Raw genomic sequence first — 18,593 nt, 5'->3', positions numbered from 1 at the left:
CTTTGCCGTTCGCCATTTTAAATCGGGAGTTGGCCAATTTAGGTGGCTACAGTACTGACCCTCTGACAGTGCAGCACTCCTTCAGTACTGACCCTGTGGCAGTGCAGCACTCCCTCAGTACTGACCCTGTGGCAGTGCAGCACTCCCTCAGTACTGACGCTCTGACAGTGCAGCACTCCCTCAGTACTGATCCTGTGGCAGTGCAGCACTCCCTCAGTACTGACGCTCTGACAGTGCAGCACTCCCTCAGTACTGACCCTCTGACAGTGCAGCGCTCCCTCAGTACTGACCCTCTGACAGTGCAGCGTTCCCTCAGTACTGACCCTCTGACAGTGCAGCCCTCCCTCAGTACGGACCCTCTGACAGTGCAGCACTCCCTCAGTACTGACCCTCTGACAGTGCAGCACTCCCTCAGTACAGAACCTCTGACAGTGCAGCACTCCTTCAGTACTAACCCTCTGACAATGAACGCTCCCGCAGTACTAATCCTCAGACAGTGCAGCACTCCCTCAGTACTGACCTTCTGACAGTGCAGCACTCCCTCAGTACTGACCCTCTGACAGTGCAGCATCCCTCAATACTGACCCTCTGACAGTGCAGCGCTCCCTCAGTACTGACTTTCTGACAGTGCAGCACTCCCTCAGTACTGACCCTCTGACAGTGCAGCACTCCCTCAGTACTGACCCTCTGACAGGGCAGCGCTCCCTCAGTACTGACCCTCTGACAGTGCAGCACTCCCTCAGTACTGACCCTCTGACAGGGCAGCGCTCCCTCAGTACTGACCCTCTGATAGTGCAGCACTCCCTCAGTACTGACCCTCTGACAGTGCAGCACTCCCTCAGTACTGACTCTCTGACAGTGCAGCACTCCCTCAGTACTGACCCTCTGACAGTGCAGCACTCCCTCAGTACTGACCCTCTGACAGTGCAGCACTCCCTCAGTACTGACCCTCTGACAGTGCCCCCCCTCTCTGGCGCCCACTGCCCCCCTCTCTGGCGCCCACTGCCCCCCTCTCTGGCGCCCACTGCCCCCCTCTCTGGCGCCCACTGCCCCCCTCTCTGGCGCCCACTGCCCCCCTCTCTGGCGCCCACTGCCCCCCTCTCTGGCGCCCACTGCCCCCCTCTCTGGCACCCACTGCCCCCCTCTCTGGCACCCACTGCCCCCCTCTCTGGCACCCACTGCCCCCCTCTCTGGCACCCACTGCCCCCCTCTCTGGCACCCACTGCCCCCCTCTCTGGCACCCACTGCCCCCCTCTCTGGCACCCACTGCCCCCCTCTCTGGCACCCACTGCTTTCTCTCTGACGCCCACCCCCGCTTGTCACCGCACCCCCGGGTCTGTCTCCGGACGTCTCTGTCTCCCCCTCCTTGTCTCTGTCTCCCCGTCCCTTGCTCTGTCTTTCCCTCTGTCTCACTCTCTCATATCTCCCTCCCTCTGTCTCACTCTCTCACATCTCCAGATCATCCTGTTGGAAGCAAGTGGTCATCTTGGAGGTTGGCTGCAGACTACACGGACACAGGAAGGGGCCATCTTCGAGCATGGACCAAGAGGAGTCAGACCAATGGGAATAGCGGGAAAGAACACACTCCAGATGGTGAGGGAACTAGACCTGCAGTCTAGGGGTTTAGGGTGGTTTATATACAGAACAACAGATACCCAGGAGTGAGTTACAGACTGGAATCTAATCGAGGGGTTCGGGATGGTTTATATATAGAACAACAGATACCCGGGAGTGAGTTACAGACTGGAATCTAATCGAGGGGTTCGGGGTGGTTTATATATAGAATAACAGATACCCAGGAGTGAGTTACAGACTGGAATCTAATCGAGGGGTTCGGGGTGGTTTATATATAGAATAACAGATACCCAGGAGTGAGTTACAGACTGGAATCTAATCGAGGGGTTCGGGATGGTTTATATATAGAACAACAGATACCCAGGAGTGAGTTACAGACTGGAATCTAATCGAGGGGTATTGGGGTGGTTTATATATAGAATAACAGATACCCAGGAGTGAGTTACAGACTGGAATCTAATCGAGGGGTTTAGGGTGGTTTATATATAGAACAACAGATACCCAGGAGTGAGTTACAGACTGGAATCTAATCGAGGGGTTCAGGATAGTTTATATATAGAATAACAGATACCCAGGAGTGAGTTACAGACTGGAATCTAATCGAGGGGTTCGGGTGGTTTATATATAGAATAACAGATACCCAGGAGTGAGTTACAGACTGGAATCTAATCGAGGGGTTCGGGGTGGTTTATATACAGAATAACAGATACCCGGGAGTGAGTTACAGACTGGAATCTAATCGAGGGGTTCATATACAGAATAACAGATACCCAGGAGTGAGTTACAGACTGGAATCTAATCGAGGGGTTCTGGGTGGTTTATATATAGAATAACAGATACCCAGGAGTGAGTTACAGACTGGAATCTAATCGAAGGGATCGGGGTGGTTTATATACAGAACAACAGATACCCAGGAGTGAGTTACAGACTGGAATCTAATCGAGGGGTTCGGGGTGGTTTATATACAGAATAAGAGATACCCAGGAGTGAGTTACAGACTGGAATCTAATAGAGGGGTTTAGGGAGGTTTATATATAGAACAACAGATACCCGGGAGTGAGTTACAGACTGGAATCTAATGGAGGGGTTTGGGGTGGTTTATATACAGAATATCAGATACCCGGGAGTGAGTTACAGACTGGAATCTAATCGAGGGGTTCGGGTGGTTTATATATAGAATAACAGATACCCAGGAGTGAGTTACAGACTGGAATCTAATCGAGGGGTTCGGGTGGTTTATATATAGAATAACAGATACCCAGGAGTGAGTTACAGACTGGAATCTAATCGAGGGGTTCGGGTGGTTTATATATAGAACAACAGATACCCAGGAGTGAGATACAGACTGGAATCTAATCAAGGGGTTCGTGGTGGTTTATATACAGAATAACAGATACCAGGGAGTGAGTTACAGACTGGAATCTAATCGAGGGGTTCGTGGTGGTTTATATACAGAATAACAGACACCAGGGAGTGAGTTACAGACTGGAATCTAATGGAGGGGTTCGGGTCGTTTATATATAGAACAACAGATACCCAGGAGTGAGATACAGACTGGAATCTAATCGAGGGGTTCGGGCTGGTTTATATATAGAATAACAGATACCCGGGAGTGAGTTACAGAATGGAATCTAATCGAGGGGTTCAGAGTGGTTTATAAATAGAATAACAGATACCCGGGAGTGAGTTACAGACTGGAATCTAATCGCGGGGTTCAGGGTGGTTTATATATAGAACAACAGATACCCGGGAGTGAGTTACAGAGTGGAATCTAATCGAGGGGTATTGGGGTGGTTTATATATAGAATAACAGATACCCAGGAGTGAGTTACAGACTGGAATCTAATGGAGGGGTTCGTGTGGTTTATATATAGAATAACAGATACCCAGGAGTGAGTTACAGACTGGAATCTAATCGAGGGTTCAGGGTGGTTTATATATAGAATAACAGATACCCAGGAGTGAGTTACAGACTGGAATCTAATCGAGGGGTTCAGGGTGGTTTATATATAGAATAACAGATACCTGGGAGTGAGTTACAGACTGGAATCTAATCGAGGGGCTCGGGTGGTTTATATATAGAATAACAGATACCCGGGAGTGAGTTACAGACTGGAATCTAATCGAGGGGTTCAGGGTGGTTTATATATAGTATAACAGAGACCCAGGAGTGAGTTACAGACTGGAATCTAATCGAGGGGTTCAGGGTGGTTTATATATAGAATAACAGATACCCAGGAGTGAGTTACAGACTGGAATCTAATCGAGGGTTCAGGGTGGTTTATATATAGAATAACAGATACCCAGGAGTGAGTTACAGACTGGAATCTAATCGAGGGGTTCAGGGTGGTTTATATATAGAATAACAGATACCTGGGAGTGAGTTACAGACTGGAATCTAATGGAGGGGTTCGTGTGGTTTATATATAGAATAACAGATACCCGGGAGTGAGTTACAGACTGGAATCTAATCGAGGGGTTCAGGGTGGTTTATATATAGTATAACAGAGACCCAGGAGTGAGTTACAGACTGGAATCTAATCGAGGGGTTCAGGGTGGTTTATATATAGAATAACAGATACCCAGGAGTGAGTTACAGACTGGAATCTAATCGAGGGTTCAGGGTGGTTTATATATAGAATAACAGATACCCAGGAGTGAGTTACAGACTGGAATCTAATCGAGGGGTTCAGGGTGGTTTATATATAGAATAACAGATACCTGGGAGTGAGTTACAGACTGGAATCTAATCGAGGGGTTCGGGTGGTTTATATATAGAATAACAGATACCCAGGAGTGAGTTACAGACTGGAATCTAATCGAGGGGTTCGGGGTGGTTTATATAGAATAACAGATACCTGGGAGTGAGTTACAAACTGGAATCTAATCGAGGGGTTCGGGTGGTTTATATATAGAATAACAGATACCCAGGAGTGAGTTACAGACTGGAATCTAATCTAGGGGTTTAGGGTGGTTTATATATAGAACAACAGATACCCAGGAGTGAGTTACAGACTGGAATCTAATCGAGGGGTTCAGGATAGTTTATATATAGAATAACAGATACCCAGGAGTGAGTTACAGACTGGAATCTAATCGAGGGGTTCGGGTGGTTTATATATAGAATAACAGATACCCAGGAGTGAGTTACAGACTGGAATCTAATCGAGGGGTTCGGGGTGGTTTATATACAGAATAACAGATACCCGGGAGTGAGTTACAGACTGGAATCTAATCGAGGGGTTCATATACAGAATAACAGATACCCAGGAGTGAGTTACAGACTGGAATCTAATCGAGGGGTTCTGGGTGGTTTATATATAGAATAACAGATACCCAGGAGTGAGTTACAGACTGGAATCTAATCGAAGGGATCGGGGTGGTTTATATACAGAACAACAGATACCCAGGAGTGAGTTACAGACTGGAATCTAATCGAGGGGTTCGGGGTGGTTTATATACAGAATAAGAGATACCCAGGAGTGAGTTACAGACTGGAATCTAATAGAGGGGTTTAGGGAGGTTTATATATAGAACAACAGATACCCGGGAGTGAGTTACAGACTGGAATCTAATGGAGGGGTTTGGGGTGGTTTATATACAGAATATCAGATACCCGGGAGTGAGTTACAGACTGGAATCTAATCGAGGGGTTCGGGTGGTTTATATATAGAATAACAGATACCCAGGAGTGAGTTACAGACTGGAATCTAATCGAGGGGTTCGGGTGGTTTATATATAGAATAACAGATACCCAGGAGTGAGTTACAGACTGGAATCTAATCGAGGGGTTCGGGTGGTTTATATATAGAACAACAGATACCCAGGAGTGAGATACAGACTGGAATCTAATCAAGGGGTTCGTGGTGGTTTATATACAGAATAACAGATACCAGGGAGTGAGTTACAGACTGGAATCTAATCGAGGGGTTCGTGGTGGTTTATATACAGAATAACAGACACCAGGGAGTGAGTTACAGACTGGAATCTAATGGAGGGGTTCGGGTCGTTTATATATAGAACAACAGATACCCAGGAGTGAGATACAGACTGGAATCTAATCGAGGGGTTCGGGCTGGTTTATATATAGAATAACAGATACCCGGGAGTGAGTTACAGAATGGAATCTAATCGAGGGGTTCAGAGTGGTTTATAAATAGAATAACAGATACCCGGGAGTGAGTTACAGACTGGAATCTAATCGCGGGGTTCAGGGTGGTTTATATATAGAACAACAGATACCCGGGAGTGAGTTACAGAGTGGAATCTAATCGAGGGGTTCGGGCTGGTTTATATATAGAATAACAGATACCCGGGAGTGAGTTACAGAATGGAATCTAATCGAGGGGTTCAGAGTGGTTTATATATAGAATAACAGATACCCGGGAGTGAGTTACAGAATGGAATCTAATCGCGGGGTTCAGGGTGGTTTATATATAGAACAACAGATACCCGGGAGTGAGTTACAGACTGGAATCTAATCGAGGGGTTCGGGCTGGTTTATATATAGAATAACAGATACCCGGGAGTGAGTTACAGACTGGAATCTAATCGAGGAGTTCAGGGTGGTTTATATATAGAACAACAGATACACAGGAGTGAGTTACAGACTGGAATCTAATCGAGGGGTTCGGGTGGTTTATACATACAATAACAGATACCCAGGAGTGAGTTACAGACTGGAATCTAATCGAGTGGTTCGGGGTAGTTTATATATAGAATAACAGATACCCGCGAGTGAGTTACAGACTGGAATCTAATCGAGGGGTTCAGGGTGGTTTATATACAGAATAACAGATACCCAGGAGTGAGTTACAGACTGGAATCTAATCGAGGGGTTCAGGGTGGTTTATGTACAGAATAACAGATAACCAGGAGTGAGTTACAGACTGGAATCTAATCGAGGGGTTCAGGGTGGTTTATATCCAGAATAACAGATACCCGGGAGTGAGTTACAGACTGGAATCTAATCGAGGGGTTCGGTGGTTTATATATAGAATAACAGATACCTGGGAGTGAGTTACAGACTGGAATCTAATCGAGGGGTTTAAGGAGGTGTATATACAGAACAACAGATACCCAGGAGTGAGGAACAGACTTGAATCTAATCGAGCGGTTCGGGGAGGTTTATATACAGATCAACAGACAACAAGGAGTGAGTTACAGACTGGAATCTAATCGAGGGGTTTACGGTGGTTTGCATCCAGAATAACAGATACCCGGGAGTGAGTTACAGACTGGAATCTAATCGAGGGGTTCGGGTGGTTTATATACAGAACAACAGATACCCGGGAGTGAGTTACAGACTGGAATCTAATCGAGGGGTTCGGTATGGTTTATATATAGAATAACAGATACCCGGGAGTGAGTTACAGACTGGAATCTAATCGAGGGGTTCAGAGTGGTTTATATACAGAATAACAGATACCCGGGAGTGAGTTACAGACTGGAATCTAATCGAGAGGTTCGGGTGGTTTATATATAGAATAACAGATACCCGGGAGTGAGTTACAGACTGGAATCTAATCGAGGGGTTCAGAGTGGTTTTTCTACAGAACAACAGATACCCAGGAGTGAGTTACAGACTGGAATCTAATAGAGGGGTTTAGGGAGGTTTATATATAGAATAACAGATACCCGTGAGTGAGGTACAGATTAGAATCTAATCGAGGGGTATTGGGGTGGTTTTTATATAGAATAACAGATACCCGGGAGTGAGTTACAGACTGGAATCTAATCGAGGGGTATTGGGGTGGTTTTTATATAGAATAACAGATACCCAGGAGTGAGTTACAGACTGGAATCTAATCGAGGGGTTCGGGTGGTTTATGTATAGAATAACAGATACCCGGGAGTGAGTTGCATACTGGAATCTAATCGAGGGGTATTGGGGTGGTTTTTATATAGAATAACAGATACCCGGGAGTGAGTTACAGACTGGAATCTAATCGAGGGGTATTGGGGTGGTTTTTATATCGAGGAATGATTTATGAACCTGGTGATTCTACAACACAGGACTACTTGTGTGCCAAACAGCATAAGCTGCAAGTCACAGACAGAGCTAAGTGATTCCACAATAAATGCATGAGATCGAACCTCTGCAGTCCTGCCACATCCAGCTGTGAATGGTGGTGGACAATTCAACAACTCACTGGAGGAGGATCATAGAATCATAGAAGTTTACAGCATGGAAACAGGCCCTTCGGCCCAACCAGTCCATGCCGCCCAGTTTTTACCATTCAGCTAGTCCCAGTTGCCCGCACTTGGCCCATAACCCTCTATACCCATCTTACCCATGTAAGTATCTAAATGCTTTTTAAAAGACACAATTGTACCCGCCTCTACTACTACCTCTGGCAGCACATTCCAGGCACTCACTACCCTCTGAGTGAAGAAATTGCCCCTCTGGGCCCTTCTGAATCTCTCCCCTCTCACCTTAAACCTATGCCCTCTAGTTTTAGACTCCCCTACCTTTGGGAAAAGATGTTGACTATCTAGGAGGCTCCACAAATATCCCCATCCTCAAAGATGGAGGAGCTCAGCACATCTGCATAAAAGAGAAGGGTGAGGCATTCGCAACAATCTTCAGCCAGGGGTGCCGAGTGGATGATCCGTCTCGGTCTCCTCCGGAGGTCCCCAGCATCACAAATTTCAGTCTTCAGCCAATCCGATTCACTCCACGTGATATCAAGAGACGGCTGGAGGCACTGGGTACTGCAAAGGCTATGGGCCCTGACAATATGCATTTGACCGAGTATGGCATCAAAGAGCCCGAGCTAAACTGGAGACACAGGGACAAAAGCAAATTACTGCTGATGCTGCCAGACCTGCTGAGATTTTCCAGCATTTTCTCTTTTGTTGGAGTCAATGGGAATCAGGGGAAACTCTCCGCTGGTTGGAGTCGTACCTGGCACAAATGAAGGTGGTTGTGGTGGTTGGAGGTCAATCACCTCTGCTCCAGGACATCACTGCAGGAGTTCCTCAGGGTAGTGTCCTCGGCCGAACCATCTTCAGCTGCTTCATCAATGACGTCCCTTCCATGATAAGGTCAGAAGTGGGGATGTTTGCAGATGACTGCACAATGTTTAGCACCATTTGCGACTCCTCAGATAATGAAGTAGTCCATGTCCAAATGCAGCAAGACCTGGACAATATCCAGGCTCGGGCTGACAAGTGGCAAGTTACATTCGTGCCACACAAGTGCCAGGCAATGACCGTCTCCTACAAGAGAAGATCGAACCATCACTCCTTGACATTCAATGGTAATACCGAGGCTGAATCCCCCACAATCAACATCCTGGTGGTTACCATTGATCAGAAATTGAACTGGACTAGCCGTATTAATAGTGAGGCTACCAGAGCAGGTTAAAGGCTAGGAATCCTACGGTGAATAACTCACCTCCCAACTCCCCAAAGTGTGATGGAATACTCTCCACTTGCCTGGATGAGTGCAACTCCAACAACACTCAAGAAGCTCAACACCATCCAGGACAAAGCACCCCGCTTGATTGCTCCCCCTTCCACAAACATTCACTCCCTCCACCACCGATGCACAGTGGTAGCCATGTGTACCATCTACAAGATGCACTGCAGGAACTCACCAAGTCTCCTTAGACAGCACCTTCCAATCCCACAACCACTACCATCTAGAAGGACAAGAGCAGCAGATACCTGGGAACCCCACCACCTGGAGGTTCCCCTCCAAGTCACTCAGCACCCTGATTTGGAAATATATCGCCGTTCCTTCACTGTCACTGGGGCAACATCCTGGAACTCCCTCCCTCACAGCACAGTGGGTGTACCTACACCTCAGGGACTGATCCTGTTCAAGAAGGCAGCTCACCACCAACTTCTGAACGGCATCCAGGGATGGGCAATAAATGCCGGCCGAGCCAGCGATGCCCACCTCCCGGAATAGATTTGAAGAAACAGAATCCCAGGAATGATATACAGACTGGAATCTAATTGAGCCTTTTACTCCGTCTCTTTCTTTCATTCTGTCCATCTTCTCTCTCAAGGTTACAGATCTGGGTTTGGACAATGACGTTCTCCCGGTTACATACGGTAATGAGGATTCCAGAAATCGATACGTCTTCGTCGGGGGAAAACTTTGCAAGTTACCATCAGGTTTTAGGTGCTTCACTGACTAGAGGAAGTCCAAAATAGTGATGGTTCCCAATTCCTCAAACCCCACCAACCCATCTTCGCCGAATCCCATCGACCCATCTTCGCCGAATCCCATCGACCCACCTTCCCCGAATCATTCCGACTCACCTTCACCGAATCCGATATATCCACCTTCTCCCCAATCCCATCGACCCATCTTCGCCGAATCCCATCGAACCACCTTCGCTGAATCCGATCGATCCACCTTCCCCGCATCCCATTGATCCACCTTCTCCCCAATCCCATCGACCCATCTTCCCCGAATCCCATCGATCCACCTTCCCCGAATCCCTCCGACATACCTTCCCCGAATCCCTCTGACCCACCTTCCCCGAATCCCATCGACACACCTTCCCCGAATCACTCCGACACACCTTCTCCGAATCCCTCTGACACCTTCCCCGAATCCCTCTGACCCACCTTCCCCGAATCCCTCCGACCCACCTTCCCCGAATCCCTCCGACCCACCTTCCCCGAATCCCATCGACTCACTTCCCCGAATCCCTCAGACCCACCTTCCCCGAATCCCTCCGACACACCTTCCCCGAATCCCTCCGACACACCTTCCCCGAATCCCTCCGACACACCTTCCCCGAATCCCTCCGACACACCTTCCCCGAATCCCTGCGACACACCTTCCCCGAATCCCTCCGACACACCTTCCCCGAATCCCTCCGACACACCTTCCCCGAATCCCATCGACAAACCTTCCCCGAATCCCATCGACACACCTTCCCCGAATCCCATCGACACATCTTCCGCGAATCCCATCGACACAGCTTCCCCGAATCCCATCGACCCACCTTCCCCGAATCCCATCGACCCACCTTCCCCGAATCCCATCGACCCACCTTCCCCGAATCCCATCGACACACCTTCCCCGAATCCCTCCGATCCACCTTCCCCGAATCACTCCGACACACCTCCGAATCCCTCCGACCCATCTTCCCCGAATCCCATCGACACACCTTCCCCGAATCACTCCGACACACTTCTCCGAATCCCATCGACACACCTTCCCCGAATCCCACAGACACACCTTCCCTGAATCCCACAGACACACCTTCCCCGAATCCCACAGACACACCTTCCCCGAATCCCATCGACACACCTTCCCCAAATCCCTCTGATCTACCTTCCCCGAATCCCATCGACACAGCTTCGCCGAATCCCTCCGACCCACCTTCCCCGAATCCAATAGACACACCTTCCCTGAATCCCTCCGACACACCTTCCCCGAATCCCATCGACACACCTTCCCCGAATCCCTCCGATCCACCTTCCCCGAATCCCTCCGACCCACCTTCCCCGAATCCCATCGACACACCTTCCCCGAATCCCATCGACACACCTTCCCCGAATCCCATCGACACACCTTCCCCGAATCCCATCGACACACCTTGCCCGAATCCCATCGACACACCTTCCCCGAATCCCATCGACACACCTTCCCCGAATCCCATCGACACACCTTCCCCGAATCCCATCGACACACCTCCCCCGATTCCCATCGACCCACCTTCCCCGAAACCCATCGACACACCTTCCCCGAATCCCTCTGACCCACCTTCCCCGAATCCCTCTGACCCACCTTCCCCGAATCCCTCTGACCCACCTTCCCCGAATCCCATCGACCCACCTTCCCCGAATCCCTCCGACCCACCTTCCCCGAGTCCCTCTGACACACCTTCCCCGAATCCCATCGACACATCTTCCCCGAATCCCATCGACACACCTTCCCCGAATCACTCCGACACACTTCTCCGAATCCCATCGACACACCTTCCCAGAATCCCATCGACACACCTTCCCCGAATCCCACAGACACACCTTCCCCGAATCCCATCGACACACCTTCCCCGAATCCCTCCGACACACCTTCCACGAATCCCATCGACCCACCTTCCCCGAATCCCATCGACACACCTTCCCCGAATCCCATCGACACACCTTCCCCGAATCCCTCCGACACACCTTCCCCGAATCCCTCCGACACACCTTCCCCGAATCCCTCCGATCCACCTTCCCCGAATCCCTCCGACCCACCTTCCCCGAATCCCATAGACACACCTTCCCCGAATCCCTCCGATCCACCTTCCCCGAATCCCTCCGACCCACCTTCCCCGAATCCCATAGACGCACCTTCCCCGAATCCCATCGACACACCTTCCCCGAATCCCATCGACACACCTTCCCCGAATCCCATCGACACACCTTCCCCAAATCCCTCTGATCTACCTTCCCCGAATCCCATCGACGCACCTTCCCAGAATCCCATCGACACACCTTCCCCGAATCACTCCGACACGCCTTCCCCGAATCCCATCGACCCATCTTCCCCGAATCCCAGCGACCCACCTTCCCCGAATCCCAGCGACCCACCTTCCCTGAATCCCAACTACACACCTTCCCCGACTCCCAGCGACCCACCTTCCCCGAATCCCATCGACACACCTTCCCCGAATCCCATCGACACACCTTCCCCGAATCCCATCGACCCACCTTCCCCGAATCCCAGCGACCCACCTTCCCTGAATCCCTCTGACCCACCTTCCCCGAATCCCATCGACCCACCTTCCCAGAATCCCAGCGACCCACCTTCCCTGAATCCCTCTGACCCACCTTCCCCGAATCCCAGCGACCCACCTTCCCTGAATCCCTCTGACCCACCTTCCCAGAATCCCAGCGACCCACCTTCCCCGAATCCCTCTGACCCACCTTCCCCGAATCCCTCCGATCCACCTTCCCCGAATCCCTCCATCCCACCTTCCCCGAATCCCTCCGACACATCTTCTCCTAATCCCATCGACCCACCTTCCACGAATCCCATCGACACACCTTCCCCGAATCCCTCCGACCCACCTTCCCCGAATCCCTCCGATCCACCTTCCCCAAATCCCATCGACCCACCTTCCCCGAATCCCAACGACACACCTTTCCCGAATCCCTCCGACACATCTTCCCCGAATCCCTCCGACCCACCTTCCCCAAATCCCATCGACACACCTTCCCCGAATCCCATCGACACACCTTCCCCGAATCCCTCCGATACACCTTCCCCGAATCCCTCCGACCCACCTTCCCCAAATCCCATCGACACACCTTCCCCGAATCCCATCGACACACCTTCCCCGAATCCCTCCGATACAACTTCTCCGAATCCCATCGACCCACCTTCTCCTCAGTCCCTCAATCCCACTGACCCACCTTTTCCCCAATCCCTCAATCCCACTGACCCACCTTCCCCGAATCCTTCCGATACACCTTCTCCGAATCCCAACCACCCACCTTCTACCCAATCCCACCGACACATCTCCTTCCAAATCCGTCAGTCCCCTCGACCCACCTCCCCGATCCCTGAATCAAGGTTCAAGGCAAGTTTTACAAAACCTCTCCGAATTTCAATTCTATTCCTCTAGATGTGAGAGCAGTAACTGGCTTTGTTTATATTTAGTGATCTGAAGCCTCACCAGATCCATCTGCTCCTCTCCCCACTTACCCCCTGGAATTGCCTTTTCAAATATTCGTCCTTTTATTGTAAATCCAACCACAACCTTCCACCTATCTCTGTAACCTCCTCCAGTCCCAACAACCCTCCCTATCTCTGTAACCTCTTCCAGTCCCTACAACCCTCCCTATCTGTAACCTCCTCCAGTCCCAACAACCCTCCCTATCTCTGTAACCTCCTCCAGTCCCAACAACCCTCCCTATCTCTGTAACCTCCTCCAGTCCCAACAACCCTCCCTATCTCTGTAACCTCCTCCAGCCCCTACAACCCTCCCTATCTCTGTAACCTCCTCCAGTCCCAACAACCCTCCCTATCTCTGTAACCTCCTCCAGTCCCAACAACCCTCCCTATCTCTGTAACCTCCTCCAGCCCCTACAACCCTCCCTATCTCTGTAACCTCCTCCAGCCCCTACAACCCTCCCTATCTCTGTAACCTCCTCCAGTCCCAACAACCCTCCCTATCTCTGTAACCTCTTCCAGTCCCTACAACCCTCCCTATCTCTGTAACCTCCTCCAGTCCCAACAACCCTCCCGATCTCTGTAACCTCCTCCAGTCCCAACAACCCTCCCTATCTCTGTAACCTCCTCCAGCCCCTACAACCCTCTCTATCTCTGTAACCTCCTCCAGTCCCAACAACCCTCCCTATCTCTGTAACCTCCTCCAGCCCCTACAACCCTCCCTATCTCTGTAACCTCCTCCAGTCCCAACAACCCTCCCTATCTCTGTAACCTCCTCCAGTCCCAACAACCCTCCCTATCTCTGTAACCTCCTCCAGCCACTACAACCCTCCCTATCTCTGTAACCTCCTCTAGCCCCTACAACCCTCCCTATCTCTGTAACCTCCCTCAGTCCCTACAACCCTCCCTATCTCTGTAACCTCCTCCAGTCCCTACAACCCTCCCTATCTCTGTAACCTCCTCCAGCCCCTACAACCCTCCCTATCTCTGTAACCTCATCCAGTCCCAACAACCCTCCCTATCTCTGTAACCTCCTCCAGTCCCTACAACCCTCCCTATCTCTGTAACCTCTTCCAGTCCCAACAACCCTCCCTATCTCTGTAACCTCCTCCAGTCCCAACAACCCTCCCTATCTCTGTAACCTCTTCCAGTCCCAACAACCCTCCCTATCTCGGTAACCTCCTCCAGTCCCAACAACCCTCCCTATCTCTGTAACCTCTTCCAGTCCCAACAACCCTCCCTATCTCTGTACCCTCCTCCAGCCCCTACAACCCTCCCTATCTCTGTAACCTCCTCCAGTCCCTACAACACTCCCTATCTCTGTAACCTCCTCCAGTCCCAACAACCCTCCCTATCTCTGTAACCTCCTCCAGTCCCAACAACCCTCCCTATCTCTGTAACCTCCTCCAGTCCCAACAACCCTCCCTATCTCTGTAACCTCCTCCAGCTCCTGTGACCCTCCCAATCTCTGTAACCTCCTCCAGCCCCTACAACCCTCCCTATCTCTGTGACCTCTTCCAGTCCCAACAACCTTCACTGTCTCTGTAACCTCCTCCAGTCCCTACAACCCTCCCTATCTCTGTAATCTCCTCCAGTCATAACAACCCTCCCTATCTCTGTAACCTCCTCCAGCCCCTACAACCCTCCCTATCTCTGTAACCTCCTCCAGCCCCAACAACCCTCCCTATCTCTGTAATCTCCTCCAGCCCCTATAACCCTCGCTATCTCTGTAACCTCCTCCACCCCTACAACCCTCCCTATCTCTGTAACCTCCTCCAGCCCCTACAACCCTCCCTATCTCTGTAACCTCCTCCAGACCCTACAACCCTCCCTATCTCTGTAACCTCCTCCAGCCCCAACAACCCTCCCTATCTCTGTAACCTCCTCCAGCCCCTACACCCTCCCTATCTCTGTAACCTCCTCCAGCCCCAACAACCCTCCCTATCTCTGTAACCTCCTACAACCCTCCCTATCTCTGTAACCTCCTCCAGACCCTACAACCATCCCTATCTCTGTAACCTCCTCCAGCCCCAACAACCCTCCCTATCTCTGTAACCTCCTCCAGCCCCTACAACCCTCCCTATCTCTGTAACCTCCTCCAGCCCCAACAACCCTCCCTATCTCTGTAACCTCCTACACGTCGGTCTGAGTCTGGCCTTTCATATATCCCGAATTTCCATCACTCTATCTTTGATTTACACTTAATATAATTGTAAGCGGCGGTTCATTGGACGCTGTGGTGAGGTGATGATTGGCTGAATTCCAAAGTTGGTGATTGGCTGGATGAAGGAGGTGGTGATTGATTGGCTGGGTGCGGGATATGGTGATTGGTTGTGTGCTGGGTGAGGGAGGGAGTGATTGGCTGAGTGCGGATGATGGTGATTGGTTGTGTGCTGGCTGAGGGAGGTGGTAATTGGCTGAGTGCGGGAGGTGGTGATTGGCTGGGTGTGGGAAGTGGTGATTGGCTCTGTGAGGGAGGGGTGATTGGCTGGGTGTGGGAGAGGGTGATTGGCTGGTGAGGGAGGAGGTGATTGGCTGGGTGAGGGAGGGGTGATTGGCTGGGTGCGGGAGGAGGTGATTGGCTGGGTGCGGGAGAGGGTGATTGGCTGGTGAGGGAGGAGGTGATTGGCTGGGTGAGGGAGGGGTGATTGGCTGGGTGCGGTTCGTGGTGATTGGCTGGGTGCGGTTCGTGGTGATTGGCTGGGTGCGGATCGTGGTGATTGGCTTGGTGCAGAATGTGGTGATTGGCTGGGTGTGGTTCGTGGTGATTGGCCGGGTGCGGAACGTGGTGATTGGCTGGGTGCAGACCGTGGTGTTTGGCTGGGTGCCGATCGTGGTGATTGGCTGGGTGCGGTTCGTGGTGATTGGCTGGGTGCCGATCGTGGTGATTGGCTGGGTGTGGTTCGTGGTGATTGGCTGGGTGCGGACCGTGGTGATTGGCTGGGTGCAGACCGTGGTGATTGGCTGGGTGCGGAACGTGGTGATTGGCTGGGTGCGGAACGTGGTGATTGGCTGGGTGCGGAACGTGGTGATTGGCTGGGTGCGGAACGTGGTGATTGGCTGGGTGCGGAACGTGGTGATTGGCTGGGTGCAGACCGTGGTGATTGGCTGGGTGCAGACCGTGGTGATTGGCTGGGTGCAGACTGTGGTGATTGGCTGGGTGTGGTTCGTGGTGATTGGCTGGGTGTGGTTCGTGGTGATTGGCTGGTTGTGGTTCGTGGTGATTGGCTGGGTGCGGTTCGTGGTGATTGGCTGGGTGCGGTTCGTGGTGATTGGCTGGGTGCGGATCGTGGTGATTGGCTGGGTGCCGATCGTGGTGATTGGCTGGGTGCGGTTCGTGGTGATTGGCTGGGTGCGGAACGTGGTGATTGGCTGGGTGCAGACCGTGGTGATTGGCTGGGTGCAGACCGTGGTGATTGGCTGGGTGCAGACCGTGGTGATTGGCTGGGTGCAGACCGTGGTGATTGGCTGGGTGCAGACCGTGGTGATTGGCTGGGTGCGGATCGTGGTGATTGGCTGGTTGCAGACCGTGGTGATTGGCTGGGTGCGGATCGTGGTGATTGGCTGGGTGCAGACCGTGGTGATTGGCTGGGTGCAGACCGTGGTGATTGGCTGGGTGCGGATCGTGGTGATTGGCTGGGTGCGGTTCGTGGTGATTGGCTGGGTGTGGATCGTGGTGATTGGCTGGGTGCCGATCGTGGTGATTGGCTGGGTGCGGTTCGTGGTGATTGGCTGGGTGCAGACCGTGGTGATTGGCTGGGTGTGGGAAGTGGTGATTGGCTCTGTGAGGGAGGGGTGATTGGCTGGGTGTGGGAGAGGGTGATTGGCTGGTGAGGGAGGAGGTGATTGGCTGGGTGAGGGAGGGGTGATTGGCTGGGTGCGGGAGGAGGTGATTGGCTGGGTGCGGGAGAGGGTGATTGGCTGGTGAGGGAGGAGGTGATTGGCTGGGTGAGGGAGGGGTGATTGGCGGGGTGCGGTTCGTGGTGATTGGCTGGGTGCGGATCGTGGTGATTGGCTGGGTGCAGAATGTGGTGATTGGCTGGGTGTGGTTCGTGGTGATTGGCCGGGTGCTGAACGTGGTGATTGGCCGGGTGCAGACCGTGGTGTTTGGCTGGGTGCCGATCGTGGTGATTGGCTGGGTGCGGTTCGTGGTGATTGGCTGGGTGCCGATCGTGGTGATTGGCTGGGTGTGGTTCGTGGTGATTGGCTGGGTGCGGACCGTGGTGATGGCTGGGTGCAGACCGTGGTGATTGGCTGGGTGCGGAACGTGGTGATTGGCTGGGTGCGGAACGTGGTGATTGGCTGGGTGCGGAACGTGGTGATTGGCTGGGTGCGGAACGTGGTGATTGGCTGGGTGCGGAACGTGGTGATTGGCTGGGTGCAGACCGTGGTGATTGGCTGGGTGCAGACCGTGGTGATTGGCTGGGTGCAGACCGTGGTGATTGGCTGGGTGTGGTTCGTGGTGATTGGCTGGGTGTGGTTCGTGGTGATTGGCTGGATGTGGTTCGTGGTGATTGGCTGGGTGCGGTTCGTGGTGATTGGCTGGGTGCGGTTCGTGGTGATTGGCTGGGTGCGGATCGTGGTGATTGGCTGGGTGCCGATCGTGGTGATTGGCTGGGTGCGGTTCGTGGTGATTGGCTGGGTGCGGAACGGGGTGATTGGCTGGGTGCAGACCGTGGTGATTGGCTGGGTGCAGACCGTGGTGATTGGCTGGGTGCAGACCGTGGTGATTGGCTGGGTGCAGACCGTGGTGATTGGCTGGGTGCAGACCGTGGTGATTGGCTGGGTGCGGATCGTGGTGATTGGCTGGTTGCAGACCGTGGTGATTGGCTGGGTGCGGATCGTGGTGATTGGCTGGGTGCAGACCGTGGTGATTGGCTGGGTGCAGACCGTGGTGATTGGCTGGGTGCGGATCGTGGTGATTGGCTGGGTGCGGTTCGTGGTGATTGGCTGGGTGTGGATCGTGGTGATTGGCTGGGTGCCGATCGTGGTGATTGGCTGGGTGCGGTTCGTGGTGATTGGCTGGGTGCAGACCGTGGTGATTGGCTGGGTGCAGACCGTGGTGATTGGCTGGGTGCAGACCGTGGTGATTGGCTGGGTGCGGATCGTGGTGATTGGCTGTGTGCGGTTCGTGGTGATTGGCTGGTTGCAGACCGTGGTGATTGGCTGGGTGCGGATCGTGGTGATTGGCTGGGTGCAGACCGTGGTGATTGGCTGGGTGCAGACCGTGGTGATTGGCTGGGTGCGGATCGTGGTGATTGGCTGGGTGCGGTTCGTGGTGATTGGCTGGGTGTGGATCGTGGTGATTGGCTGGGTGCCGATCGTGGTGATTGGCTGGGTGCGGTTCGTGGTGATTGGCTGGGTGCGGAACGTGGTGATTGGCTGG

General features: G+C 52.4%; 1 protein-coding gene across 6 annotated transcripts in view; it reads left to right on the top strand.

The window, feature by feature from the left end:
* The window catches only part of LOC140410312 (protoporphyrinogen oxidase-like), a 59,548-nt gene that overhangs the window by 9,171 nt on the left and 31,784 nt on the right, over positions 1 to 18,593 (top strand). For all 6 annotated transcript variants that reach the window (XM_072498298.1, XM_072498301.1, XM_072498300.1 and 3 more), the window contains 2 exons: positions 1,459 to 1,593; positions 9,594 to 9,709. In XM_072498298.1, the coding sequence (XP_072354399.1) occupies positions 1,459 to 1,593; positions 9,594 to 9,709 (251 nt within the window). The remainder of the gene's footprint in view (positions 1 to 1,458; positions 1,594 to 9,593; positions 9,710 to 18,593) is intronic.

This window comes from Scyliorhinus torazame, chromosome 4, assembly GCF_047496885.1.
Source record: "Scyliorhinus torazame isolate Kashiwa2021f chromosome 4, sScyTor2.1, whole genome shotgun sequence".
Classification (NCBI taxonomy): Eukaryota; Metazoa; Chordata; class Chondrichthyes; order Carcharhiniformes; family Scyliorhinidae; genus Scyliorhinus; species Scyliorhinus torazame.
Note: the sequence above shows the minus strand (reverse complement) of the source record. Positions and strands in the feature narration are given on the sequence as shown.